Raw genomic sequence first — 14921 nt, 5'->3', positions numbered from 1 at the left:
GCTTCGTCGGCGGGCAGACGAGACGGCGGCTGCGCGAGCAGGCTAGGCGGCGATCTGGGCGCGAAGCTGGGGGCGGGCGCCTGCGCACTCCGCGGGGGGCGATGGGGGTGGGAAAAGGATTCCCGAGGGGAGGGGTGAGGGAGCGAGGGAGCGAGGGAGTGAGGGAGTGAGGGAGTGAGGGCGGGGTGGGGAGACCGCCGATTGGATTTGGGTGGAGAGGAGGGATGAGGCCAACCGGATTTAGGAAAGATTGGGAGGATAAAAGCGATGACGGGCTCTAGTCACTTTTTTATTTTCCTCTCCGACTGCTCTTCATCTCTTCAAAAGTGGTGATGCCTCTTCCTTCCACCTCCGGAAGCCATGTTGCCTAGTATGTACCTTACACACTTTCTGGCAGAAGGAGTGGAGTGGGGCGGGGCGGGGAAGAGATGCATCCTGGGAGTTGTAGTGTTCTCTATGGCCTCGGTGTACAGAGGAGGAACAAGATTACCACCCCTGTCAGCCCTTGCTGTCACAGGGTCACCAGCGGCGGGGCGCGATGATATGTGTTTAGGATTTGCACGTCAACTCCTGACATATCACCGAGTTGCTTCATGCTATTTACTGCCTTTCCCAGGGAAGAGGGGGAAGGAGTGATGCATCATGGGAAAGGAAGTGGAGTGGATTAATTGAATTCAGCTAAAGTATGCCAAAATTCTCCAGGAGGTGGAATTTTCATTTCAGGGGGGAAAATAGCATGTGTAGCTTTTTTTTTTCTTTTTGTTAATCCTCACCTGAGGGTATTTTGTCCATTGATTTTCTAGAGAGAGTGGAAGGGAGAGAGGGAGGGGAAGAGAAAAGGTGGAGAGGGGCAGAGAAACGTGTCACTTCCATTGGTTATCCTCCCAAGGCAGGGGATCAAACCTGCCACCCAGGTACCTACTCCTGAGGGGAATCGAAATCTCGACCCTTCCGTGCAAGGGCTGACTCTCTAACCACTAAAGACATTGCCCAGGACTAATATGTGTAGCTTTTAGTGCATGAGAAGAAAGGACACTTGTGGAACATAAAAATAATAACTACCACCATTTCTGTAGCAATCCACTTAACTTTTAGCTACTGCAATTTTGGGGGGTTTTTTTGTTTGTTTGTTTTTAAAAAATATATCTTTATTGATTTCAGAGAGAGGAAAGGAGAGGGAGAGAGAGAGAGATAGAAACATCAATGATGAGAGAGTCACTGATCGAGTCCGCAACCCGGGCATGTGCCCTGACTGGGAATTGAACCCCGATCACCTGGATCCTAGGTCGACGCTCAACCGCTGAGCCACGCCCAGCCAGGCTACTGCGATTTTTTTGAAGAGTTGTTGGCCCCAATTAATGAATAGTGAAACTTACATTATTTTTTGCCCAAGGCAATGCAGAGAAAAAGTGAAATTGAATATCTCTTGTCCTCAGGATCTCTTTGGCCAGGGAGATAAACACCAACACAAATTAAACTATAAGTTGTACCTTTCTGGTATTCACTGAGTTACAGTGTCCTGTAGTTAGGACCTCTGTTTTTACACCTTATTTTAAATCAGTCTGTCAGGAAAGTCTAGCAAAATAACCACAAGGACTCAAATTCCAGATGTACAGAATCAATATATATATATAGTCAATCCTCATCCGAGGATACTTTTTTCCATTGATTTCTAGAGAGAGGAGTGGGAGGGAGGGAGGGAAAGAGAGGGAAACATCGATGTGAGAGATACATCAATCAGTTGTCTCCCACACATGCTCCAACCAGAGCGGGGATCAAACCTGCAACCCAAGTATAAGTCCTTGATGAAGAATCGAGCCCAAGACCCTTCAGTGCACAGGCCAATGCTCTAACCACTGAGCAAGACTGGCCAGGGCCAGAATCAATATTTCAAAAAATATATATTTTCAGCATGTTCCTCAGTTGATTCTGATGTAGTAGCTGTCTTCTGACTGGCTTTTAGGGCCTACACTTTCAGCAGCAGAAGGGCAGAAAATGATATCTGTAATAGTCAGTAGTAGACAAATCTGGCTTGGAACTTAATGGAAGGTGGGAGATAATGGCAGGGAGAGGTAGAACCCAAAAGTGCAGAACCCAAGAGTAGTCAAGATGAATGAAGTCTGAGAACAGTCTAATAGGATGCAAAAGCTGAAAAAGCTTCAAACTCCTTAAGGGAGTTTATCATAAAAGAATAGTGAAGATAGAACAAGTCAGAATGACAAAGAGTAAGTAGATGGTGAAGCAGTGCATTTAGGTAACTTTTGAAACTAGCAGTGAGCCCTGGTGTGTTTTGCTCAGTGGTTAGAGCGTCGTCGCCCCCCCCCCCCAAGGGTTCAGGGTTTGATTCTGGCCAGAGGGCAGGTTGCAGGCTCAGTCCCCAGCCCCTGTCAGGGTGTGTGCAGGAGGCAACCAGTCAATGTCTCTCTCTTCTCTCTCTGAAAAGCAATGGGGAAAAAAATATATCCTCAGGTGAGGATTTAAACATTTTTTTTTTTTTAAAAAAGCAACTAGCAGTGGAAGGAAGGGATGAAGAATGGAAGGAATAGAGGTTTTCTAACGTAATGGACACCTACTGGATTGTCTGCCCAGCCCTCCTTTTCTAGGAATTGACCCTCCCACAATTTACAGAGTTACAGCAAAAACTGTCATGTTCCTAGAACCATGGCTGATTGGGTCAAAGGTGGACAACTAAGCTAAACTGGATCAATCAGAATCTCATTCTCCAGAAATTTGGAATTGGACCAGAGAAATCCGTTTTCCTCTAAGTATAAAACTTAGAAGCTGTCACCAATTTTCCCACCAGAGAGATGGAAATAGGAGATGCTAGTTTGTAGAATGAGAAGAAAAACTAGCAGTGACGAGAGAGAGGGAGACTTTATTGCTTTTAGGTCCCAGGTTCTAGATCATTCCTGAGCCATTCTTGTCCTTGGTTTCCCTGAGGCAACCCCATATCCTTACTATTACTAGTTTTGTTTAAGATAGAGTTTGATGAGAAACTACTTATGACAAAAAATGTTAATTCAGAAACTGGTATCAGAAAAGGTGTAAAATTACAGACCCTCAAACATGGGACTGGCAGAAATTGGAGATCTGTCACATCAGTTAATGGGAAGCTGGAATCAGCCCAGCCTGAGTGGCTCAGTTGGTTGTGTCGCCCTGTGCACTGAAAGGTTGCCAGTTCAATTCTCAGTCAGGGCACATACCTGGGTTGCTGGTTCGATCCCTGGTCAGGGCATGTGTGAAAGGCAACTGATCGATGTTTCTCTCACATCCACATTGGTGTTTCTCCCTCCCTCTCTCTCTCCCCCTCCCTCCCTCTTCATTTCTCTAAGTATGTCCTCCAGTGAAGATTTTTTAAAAAAGAAGTTGGCATTATGTGTTATTTGGCAGTAAAGCGGTAGCTTATTGTCCTTGGGGCTCAAAACACAGCAGCCCTTCTGCCTGTATTAAGAGATATGCAGTTGCTGAGGGCCAGATAATTGTGGATGTTGCTGACTTATGGTAGAACTCTCACTTAAAATGTTTCACTGATTAGGAAACTGGCACAGGCAATTGGAATGAGGTTATATGTATAAACCTCCATAGTATTCCTTGTTCTTCAGCTCCCCCAAATGTGATGATGTCTCCCTCTGTAAATGCAGAAAGCTAGAATGCAAAGAGACAAGGGTAAGTGTAACATTCTCAGAGTTCAGAAAAGAGAGGCCTCACAGCCGTGAACTCAGCCTGTTATTTCCTATCCAAGCTCTGAACTGCAGACGTGGAGCAGAAAGCCATGGAGAATGAGCCAAGTCCTTAGGTAGAGCGCTAAGAAATAGAAGCTGCAACCGGATGAGCCAGGATATTCCCTTTAGCAGATCTGAAGATGCAAAGAGCATAACTTGACAGGATTCTGGCACTTATTAGCCTTCTGAATCCCCGCAACTGAAATATACAGGCACTCAAATGAGGTGGTGAGGAAGTTGAATCACTAGAAAATCGTATCTGGTGAATAGGGTCCATGATACAGAGCAGTGATTCCCCCTCCACTTACAAACTGTTGGAAATGTAAATGCTCAGGCTCACTCCAAACCTCCAGAATCAGGAACTCTGGCAGTGGGGGGCGATCTGTGGTTTTTGTGTCAAAGATAACCAAGGGCGGACAGTAAAGCAGTGAAACGAGGTTTTATTCAGTCACTACTGACAGTAGGGGAAAGAGCTGGGCCCCATTCCCATTTGCGCAGGGCTGTCTGGGTGTTTTAAAGGAGGGAGAGGAGCAAGCAGGGCCTCAGTAGAGTCAGGGAAGTGAAAAATTACAAAGGGTTGGCCAGTGTAGGTGCAGTTAGGCCAGCTGTGCCTGCTGGCTGTCAATTATTGAAGTTAGGAGTCTATCCTCCCACGGAGACCGGGAGGTAGAGGCCCTAGGCTTCCTGGCGATTGCATTTCAAGGGAATGGCCCTAGAGAAAGACACACAAAGGAATTGTAGGACATACATCTGCATCTCAAAGGGACTGGAAGAATTCACAATTGGAAGCCCCTTTTAGTAATGCTCTAAGCAAGGGAGGTCAGGAGCCTATGTCAGGTATCCACTAGAAGAACAGGTAAATTCTTTTGACAGCCCTGAGCTTTTCTAGATTGGAACTCTGCCTTAGGCTGCTATAAAGCCACAGAAAAATTTGGTCAAGTCTCTTAGAGCAGGTGTTTGAACAGTGTTTGTGTGGAGTTTTGCGCGTCTCACTAGCCCTCCGGGTGATTCTAAGGGACTCTCAAGTTGGGATCACTGCTCTTCCAGAGCATACCTCGGACCAACTACAGACTAGTTAAGCAAGAAGGTACATCAAGCCCAGGCGGTTTGCTCAGTGGTTAGAGAGTTGACCTGTGCACCGAAGGGTCTCTAAAAGAGAGTTTTTATCGTGGTTAATCTAATTATTTCTCTAGTGTTGCATGTTAGATCTATTGATGGCAGTTAGGTTTATCAAAGGTTTTAGGATCAAGAGGAGCCACATTTAGATTGTCACTGACTTAGACTAGGAAGGGGCATGTCCATGAGATGGCGTTGCTACTGGATGCAGTAGTTGCATGTGACTTGCAGCTGTCCGTGGGTTATGTTAGGTGTGAGCATTTTCGAAATTGTAGATAAGGGGGAAGTGGCATGTGTTTATGGGCTGTAAAGAGGACTACTATAGGCAAACATCTATTGCTTTGTCTCCCCAGAACCCCCTTTCTACTTTATCCCCATGGTTGCAGCAGGAGCCATCTTTTATGTACCTTTCAGAGAATTTGGGGTTGAGCTGGAGGAGAGATGAAAAATCTTGCTGCATTCAAGCACCCGATTTACTTGTTCCTAAAGTCCATCTGCATCATCCCCGGGTTTTGTGAGATTCTACCATCTTTATAATAAATTTGTCTTTTTGCTTAAGCTTGTTCCAACTGGGTTTCAGTTACTTATAAACATGAATAACACATATGCTACAGGAGAAACTTTATGCTGGATGTAGGCCCTAGAGAGTGTACAGATAACAAGCCAAAGCCATGAGAGCAGAAGGGGATAGTAGATGTCACAGAATAATAGTTAAAAGTATGCGCTTTGCAGCTAAGGTCTGGGCTCCAGTATCAGTTCAACTCCTTATTAGCTATATAACTTGAACAAGTTACTTAACCACTTGATCCTTTACTGCATCTGTGAAATAGGGACTTGTTCATTTATTTTTTAAAATTTTCTTTATTATTGAAAGTATTACAGATGTTCCCTTTTTTCCCCCATTGATCCCCTCCACCCCACATCCACCCCACCCACAGGCCTTCCCCATATCAATGTCTGTGTCCATGGTGGACTCGTTAATTTATTTAACAGATTTATTTGGTACCTACTACATGCCAGGAATAAAGCTGAGCACTGGGAGAAAGCAATTTTCAAGACAGTCAAGGAGCTTAGAAGGGAGATAGCAATGATACTTACCTCGGAAGATTAAGGCTTGTGGAGATTAAATGATGTAATAAAGTACTTGGCATAACAACTGGCACAGTAAGCACCTAATATTATTAATTCTTATCATGAAGGGTGGAGAGAAGCATAGAGGTTTCATGGAGGGTTCGCTTTGGACTACCTTCTGACACCTCCCACCTAAGTAGTAACTAGCTGTTCAGTTTCTGTAAGGGCCCACTTAGCTTTCTCTATTGCTCAAATCCTTGGACCCTGTTTGAGAGGCTATAAGTTCATATAGTTATAGAAAATAATTCATTAGAAGGTCTAATTAGACTGCCATATTACTTAAGTTTCTTGAACTAGCAACTGGCTAATAACAGAGGGTATTTTATTAGTAAACAAAGATGGCTCTTAATCCTAGTTACATTAATGATACTAATATATCACCTGGGGAGCTTTTTTTTTAAATTGAACTTATTGCGGTGACACTGGTTAATAAAATGATGTTTCAGGTGTACAGCTCTACAACACATCATCAGCATATTGTATTGTGTTCACTACCCCACGCCAAGTCTCCTTTTGTCATCATCTATCCCCCCCTTTCCCCTCTTCAACCTCCCCCATCCCCCTTTCCCTCTGGTAATCACCATACTGTTGTGTCTGAGGTGTTTTTTTTTTGGCTTAATCCCTTCACCTGGTTCAGTGAGCCCCTCAACCCCCCTCCCCTCTGACAGCTGTCAGTCTGTTCTCTGTATCAGTAAGTCTGTTTCTATTTTGCTCATCAGTTTATTTTGTTCATTAGATTTCACATATAAGTGATATCATGTGATATTTGTCTTTCTCGAACTGGCTTATTTCACTTGGCATAACACTCTCCAGCTCCATCCATGCTGTCACAAAAGGTGAAACTATCATTATTTGCAGATGACATGATATTGTACATAGAAAACCCTAAGGACTCCACCAAAAAGCTAGAACTAATAAGTATGTAAGCACATACCATGTTATGATAGGAAGAATTAACATCATTAAAAATCCCTATGTATAGATAAACTATCTGGGAAAATATGTAAGGGATACAATTTATACTGATTTTTTAGTTTACACTTATTTTCTAAAGAAGGAAAATCACTTTAACTTCACTGGCAGTCTTTCATACTTGAAATAAAAAAGTGCGAATTTTTAGCCGTAGCTGGTTTGGCTAAGTGGTTAGAGTGTGGCCCCGAAGACTGAAGGGTCCCAGGTTTGATTCCGGCCAAAGGCACGTACCTCAGTTGCAGGCATGATCCCCGGCCCCGGGGTGTGTGCAGGAGGCAACCAATTGATATGTTTCTCTCTCTTCCACTCTCTCTGAAAAGCAATGGAAAAAATATCCTCGGGTAAGGATTAAAAAAAAAAAAAAAAGTGCCAATTTTTAAGACCAAAAAATAAAAAAATCCCTACCTAATCTTGAATATTTCTGATAGGCCTCTTACTCTTCCTCCGTGGCTGTTTGCATAAACATATGCATGATTTTTCTACCTAAATTATCAAATGAACAAGTGACGCGACGTCATTTGATAGTCTCCTAAGTCACAGTAGTATGGTGAATGAGAGATGTGAGAGGGAGATACCCACTTTTTCCCTAAAGATGGACCATAATCACTGTCAATATGAAAACAAATTCTCCTTAATAAGTATGTGCAGAGGGTACATTTTGAATCATTTCTTGTACTACAAACATATACTTCTGCTTAAATTGTTAAACAAGTACTAGATATAACCTCATGTAAAATATGTAAAAGGAGTACATACTTATCCTCTAATTTGATGAAAACCTATTGTAAATGTATTTGGATTATTTTTCATGCAGTACATCTGAGAGCATCTGAGAGTATGGCCTGGGGTTTGTCCCATGAGCTTTGGAGTCAGACAGAGCTGGGTTTGGATCCAGGCTTCACCATTTACTAGCTGTGTTACCTTGGTAAATTCTATAATCTCTTTGATCCTCGAATTTTCTCTGTAAAGTAGAGAGAGTAACAGACCTAGCTTATAGGATTGTTTTATAAATTAAAATATCACAGATAAAAGCCTAGCTAACACAGTAGGTACTCAGTAAATCATACTGACTCTGACAATTATCGCTCATTGACAAGTGTGGAAAAGAGGTCCAACAAAAAATTCATTGGGGCTATAAATCAAGAGGTAACACATAGCTTGGCTAGTTTGTTCAGCCAGCATAGTTTATAGGACTAAATTTTTAAAAATCTGCTAAATTACATTTGGTAAATGAAGAACCAGCTCAAGCCACATAACTGCAGTGACTACGACAGCATTTTAATAAGATGACATACTCATTTTAACACAGCCTTTATTTTCTGTTTGAAAACAAAATTTCCAGGAAACAAAACAAAATACTTACAATGGTTGGGTACAAATGAAATAAAAATCACAGCTTCAAAGAACCAAAATAAGACAACTGCTTAAAGGCAGATCACTTGGTTTACCCCCCCCCCCAAAAAAAAGTTAATGTCAACAAGGATTAAAATTAAGTTTATCAACATTCTATATAATGCTACATTCCCCAATTAAGAAAAGAGAGTTCAGCCCTGGCCGGTGTGGCTCAGTTGGTTAGAGCATTGTCCCATACACCAAAAGGTAGCAGGTTTGATTACCGGTCAGGGCACATATCTAGGTTGCCAGTTTGATGGTTCGATCCCAGGTCGGGGCTCCAATGGGAGGCAACTGATGGATGTTTCTCTCCCTCTCTCTTCCTCTCTCTTAAAAAATTAATTTAAAAAAGAGAGTTCACATATACAACTAAATGTTAAATGTAGAGAAGCGACTGAAAGTCTGCATACTTCATAGTAAATTATGCATGAAAGTTTATTAATTGCATAAACTTCCTGAGTGGCTCTCATGCTGTACTAGGTCTACATGCTTAATATTCGTATCAAACAAAGCTTTATGTGACTGAGCATGACAGACCTTGAACAACTGCACTTTCCAATCAGTCACTATTTCTGCTGAGGGTGTGCTCTGGACCACGAACCTCAATCTGAAATCTTAAAATATAGTGAAAAAGAAATGCAACTTAAAAAAACTGGAAGGATGGCAAGCACGCATTTAGGAGTTTACACTGGCACGTTTTCTTCTCAAGAGCCCAGTTTCTCTCTTCCCCTCTTGCTCAACTTTCAGCCTTTTTGCTTATTTTTTTTTAATTAAAAGAAAACCTTCCAGAATGGGAGCTGGTGGTTTGTACACTCTTTTAGCTACCTCGGTTAAAAATAACTTCAGTGTAACCTAAGTTTCTATCCCAGGTCCCTGCCTATGTCAGCTGTCAAGACCTGACCAATGTTTCTGTTCATCCTTCACATGTAAGACTATTTCCAGGGTGACCTGAAAGCATTTGGCTCCATAAAAATTTCATGCTAACTTCACTTCATAGGATTTTAGCAAGTTTGACTGTCACCATTTTACAGTCTGCATTTTTTAAAAAATGTCAATCCCAGAAATTACACTTACCAAATCAATGGCCTTTTCTATGCCACCCCCCTTTTCTGGTTCATCTTCCAAACCAAGGGGGATTGGGGAAACAAGTCCCCAGTAAACTACAGAATGAAATGTGAACAATCTATTCTAGAAAATGTCCTACACGTCATCTCAAATATCTCAAGTTTTTCTGAACCAAAAAGATTTAAAAACTGAATCCCAAACTGATGGCACTTATACCTCAGGAATGTACTTGTGCATGAAGTCTGAAATACAGTATTTACTGCCATTAAATATGCTGTAGTGTTACACACGGTAAACATGTGAAACAAGGAACATGTGGTTTACAAACATTTGCTGAGTTTTTTGGGAAAAAAGGAATGTATCATTTTCATCACTCAGAAAAGAAAGCAAAGAAAGTCAATGCCTCCAATAAACTTTAGAGAGTGGATAAAATTACCACCAACTACAATTCAACTGAAAGCACACATCTATTTTAAGGTAACAAAACATCACTGCAAATATGTTGCAGTATGCTAATACGCTGAATGACAGGCCACTGCTGTAGGATTTGTCCACTATTTCACTGTGGTAGTTAAAACAGTTTCAACCCAGAGCCCTTTAGGCACAGAAATAAGAAATGCATCTCTAGTAGAAGATGCAAAGTTACAGGCACTGGACTGTCTAATTTGGGTACTTTCTTATCACTTGTTTACTTTACAACTAATTCTTACAACTAAGTCCTATATTGCCACCAGCTGGATTTATTTCTCTGCTCTCCATCCCCAAGTCCCCAAAGCTTATTTTACAGAGGCACGTTGGCTCTCATCACTTAAACACAGACTGGTGGCAGAGTGATGGCCCCTCTCATTGGAAACTAATAGTTAACACTGGGACAAAGAGGCGGGCCAGGTTTCTAACCTGAAGGAAATACTGAGAATCAAGGCAAAAAAAAAAAAAAAGCAAGTTTCACAGGCAGTGTTTATGTGTGCGCCCCAAACAACACTGAAAACGAGGTAGATAAACAAAAGCAACTGGGCTGGAATTAAATCTGGGGTTTTAAAATGATACATCCCATCATACTCTACACTCAGTACATTCTACACTCAATCTAAAAATCGCAGCAGAAAAGTGCCTTTTAAACTTTCACAGATAATTTTGCTGTCAAACCATTAGAATTCATGCTCAATATAAAATAGGTAAGAAAAGGATGAGAAACAGAATGCATATTTGTTATATTACAGCAAATTACCTTAAATAGAGATTCAAGACTGCTACAAATATACACAGGGTAATTTTCATTAGATTTACACCAATACTGGTTTCATATTCTTAAGATGTTACACCCAACTTCACAAACATAGCAGCAGGTAGTTCATGACGAAACGCTCACGTTACCACATGTGGAGGTACAGTACTCTTCGTCAGACTTGCACTTGGGGAGTAAACATGGCAGTTGGACACGGGCTTGCCCCAGACAGGCTTTACAAGCAGGCTGACTTAACGCGACCCTTCTCGCTTCCGCAAGGACAGTGAAAAGGACTGTCTGGTTTTGGAAATGGGTGGAAGGCCCTTGCTATCCAGGAGGCTCTGGTTAAGGAAGAAGGGGATTTCTGAGCTCTACCTCAAGAATTGATTATTTCTATGTTGGAAAAGTACCTCAGCAAGGATGCAAACAGCACTATTATATAATTTAGCAAAAGTTATGAAAGAATGCAAAATCCCTAGATAGAAAACTAGCCAATATTTACAGTCAAAGTGACTATAAGCTGAATCAAACATTTAAGTAATGGAAAAAATAACTTAAATAAAAACCCAGTGACGTGAATAACACTGTTTTCTTCATTTCTGCACAAACTCACTTTTTTCTGTATTTTTAAACTTACACACGTTACATATACACAATGTATACATAACATATATGATAACCCAACTACTGCGGTCAGCATGGAGACAGCAGTACACTATTCACCATCTTCAAACTTTAGAAGACTACTTTTCTTTCCAGCAAAAAAATCTGAAAAGATTCTAAATATTGCAAGGCACTGCAAAAGTCTGCAGGCAAATGAATGATGAATTATACATAAAACAGAGGTGGTGGCAAAATGTGGTACATGTGACATAGAGCAGCCATTAATAAATGTAATTGTGCATGTCATCCATGGAGCTTTTTTCATCTTGGGGTACACTGTCAAGGACCGTAATTAGAGCCCTGGCTGGTGTGGCTCAGTTGGTTGGAGCATTGTCCTGGACACCAAAAGGTGGCAGGTTCAATTTCTGGCCAGGGCACATACCCGGGTTTGATCCCTGGTGGGGCGTGTGTGGGAGGCAGCCAATTGATGTTTTTCACTCTCTATCTCTCTAGCCCTTCCTCTCTAAAATCAATTTTAAAAAAGTAAAAAAAAAAAAAAAGGATTGTTACTAGAGAAGAAGGGATCTTAAAACTTGCAGTATTTTCACTTTCTAGGTTATAAGTCTCAATGTAATCACACAAAGCCAACTCTTATAATGAAACACAAGCAGTTTTAAAGAATTACAAATCTTAGGCACATTGTTTTTGTATACATGGTAAACACTGCAATGCCAGTATTTGCATTACACTAATGTCCTAAAATCACTTCAACTTGCAAACCTATACTGTAGAAGAAATTTGAAGAATCTGAACATAGGATTTAAGAAGACTCATCCAAACTAGAGTGTTATATGAAAAGAAACTGGCTCTTACCAGCAGCAATTCTCAAAATGCTGCCTTACATGCCCCAACTGATAGTGACAGAATCTTCATGATGGTGTGATCCTCAGGTAAGCAGTATAAGACACATTTTTTTTTTTTTTTTTTTTTTACAAAAAGGGTACTGAATGTCACAAAGTAAACTGTGCAAAAAAATAAAGTACACCCATTACCAGGCAAGCTCATGGGTAAAATTTTTAGTGGAATATGGAAGAAAATCTGTTAACAGAAATATTGGGTGATAATTTGGAATGTCTACCAGTAAACAGAACTTATTCTTAAGGTAAATGTGTACTAGAAACCACCTTGAAGTCATCAGAGTGAAAAGTAAGTATTTTAAACATGCGTATGTGGTGGTCAATAAATACCATTTAAGAATTCTACTTGGGTTTCACAGACTGAGTATTAGGTAACTCAGTGACCGGCCTTTTAAGATGATTGCAGTTAACCTTCTTGAAAACCAAAAGTGTATATTTTGACATTGCCTCCCCTCCTCCTACAACTGGATAAAACCCAGTAAAGTGCAACTTGACAGTGATCTCTTGCAGATTCTAAAGAGGCTGCCAAAATCATCTAAGATCTAAAAATAAGATGCTATAGATACTAACTAGAAATTCAAACAACTAAAAAAATGGTAATGCAAAAAAACAACAAAAACCTAAGGGCAATTAAATAGTATACTTTGAGGGTCTACTATTTCACTGCAGGACAGTGTATACCCCACATCTTTTAGAACCCTGTAAAGCCAGTGTTTCATGTGTAAGTCTTAAAACCTACAAAACCTACTGTGTCAAGTAAATTTCACTTCGGAAGAATGGGTCAACAGAGGTGGAACTTGAACCCTCTTTGTTAGGAATACAAAGATCCTCCCAATGAGACTCATTGTCACCTGCAATGTATCCCTAGCGAAAGAATACAAGCCAGTGCCTCTCAGATGCTCAAAAACCATGTAGTGCGCACATGAGAAACAAGGAGATAGCTGCTTTGAATTACTATCGAAATCCTAAAACAGCTACATTATCTGCAGAATCAAGGAACTGTTACAGTTCTGTTTTTTCCTTTCTTTCCGCCTCACCTAAAACAAGGCTTCACTCCTATAGCTGTGACGACGGGAAGAAAATCACATTAAAAAGGGCTCCTGTTCTATATTAGTTGACAAAAGTTATTCTAATTTTATATACCAAAACATTTCCTGCAGCATTACCCTGCCTTCTGTGAAAGGTAAACCTAAGACAAACATATGAAGAATCCCACAAGACTCCGGCTGTTGGAGGTTCTCACTTTGTCCACATTTGGGGAATATCAATTTAAACAGTTTTTATACATTTTAAAGAAAAGTATCATCCAGCTGCAGACAGCAGCAGTAAAAAATGGAGGCTTTTCAGCAATTCATGGAAAGTGTCCTGGAAATGGTAATGCTCAAGCAGAGCTCATTTAAAGCATTCTGAACAGTATTTTTAAAAAATCAAGTATCAAAGAGGATAGGATCTGAAGTGAAAAACATTTCCGTGCGCAGAGTTCTATGTACAAACTGCACAGTTCTACAGAATGATGAGCTCTATCAAACACTACATTGGAACAAAACATACAGTGGGAAGTAAACTCAAGTGAGGGAAAATATGACAGAACCCAAGAAGAAAGTTTAATATTTTAGGTGTCCCGGGAATAATTCTGAAAAAAATCCCCCTTTTCTTCATTCATCATCTACTCTGATTCATTTGGGACCAGGAGGGATCGTGGATGGATTCTGCACTGATGAAGATGGAAACGCCTGCAAATTCATTCCCGGCTGGAACGGTCCCCCAGGTTGGGTAGGAATTACTACAGGCTGTTGTGGTGGTCCTGGAATTCCTACCCACTGTACTGGATACCCTGGCCCCCCCACAGCATTATACTGACAAACATGGGGCATTCCGTATGATGGTAATGGCCCAGGAAATGAAGGGAGTGAGAGTCCTTGTGGTGAGGAGGTTGGGACAGCTCCACGGATTTGGGACAGAGAAGGAATCCATGTTGGAGTATAGCCCAGAGTAGATGGAGTATTCTACGAAAACAAAACAAAAGATCAGTTTATTTGGTAGATGCTTTCACCCATCTATATTCCTTCCTATTCTTTTTGGCTTACCACTCCCATTATTACTATGAGTGGCTACCATCTTTGCAGCACCTCTGTGTGAAGTATAGTTACATACCTTGTCCACTTCATCTTCATAACGGCCCTGCAAGGTAGACATTTTCAGATGAGGAAAAAGCAGCTCAAAATTGGTAACACCTAACACACTAAGCAAATTAATAGTGAAGTAAGGATTTGAACACAATTCCAGCTAACTCCAAGGCCCCTGTTAAATCTCTGTTCAGTTTAGTGTATCCTTTCCTCATGCCACCACTCCTCTTCTATTTTTATTTCCTTCTGGCAGTCCCAGGCATTCGCTTATTCAGCACCACACACAATAGCCCATCTTATTACATTACATAATTCTTTGGAGACAGAGGAGCATGATTTAGTGTGGCATGGGGGAAAGAGTCTGGGATACAGGAGGTGCTCAATAAATGTCACCTCCCTACCGCCTTCTACTCACAATCTTAAATAAAGTCTGACATTTCTGTTATATTTTTGGAAATTTAAACTCAAGACAATTATGTTTTTGGCAGTATTGAGGAAATATATTCCTGTCTGACTCTTCTTATCATATTGTGTTGTTATTATGCATATGTATAAAGATTACTGAAATCTTATGCATACCGGAGTAATAAGTCTAATGGAAGTTAATAATCCTCACTCAAAGGAGAGCTTGGTATCAGTCCCAAATGCTTAG

At 41.0% G+C, this 14921-nt stretch overlaps 1 protein-coding gene across 1 annotated transcript in view; it reads right to left on the bottom strand.

Annotated features, from left to right (window-relative positions):
• Positions 1 to 8236: 8236 nt before the first annotated feature.
• WNK3 (WNK lysine deficient protein kinase 3) overlaps positions 8237 to 14921 on the bottom strand; it is a 139065-nt gene continuing 132380 nt past the window's right edge. Inside the window, exon 23 of the mRNA XM_016215182.2 lies at positions 8237 to 14149. Within this exon, the coding sequence (XP_016070668.2) occupies positions 13820 to 14149 (330 nt within the window). The 3' untranslated portion in view covers positions 8237 to 13819. The remainder of the gene's footprint in view (positions 14150 to 14921) is intronic.

The sequence above is a fragment of the Miniopterus natalensis genome, chromosome X (genome assembly GCF_054644295.1).
Source record: "Miniopterus natalensis isolate mMinNat1 chromosome X, mMinNat1.hap1, whole genome shotgun sequence".
NCBI classification, from domain to species: Eukaryota; Metazoa; Chordata; class Mammalia; order Chiroptera; family Miniopteridae; genus Miniopterus; species Miniopterus natalensis.
Note: the sequence above shows the minus strand (reverse complement) of the source record. Positions and strands in the feature narration are given on the sequence as shown.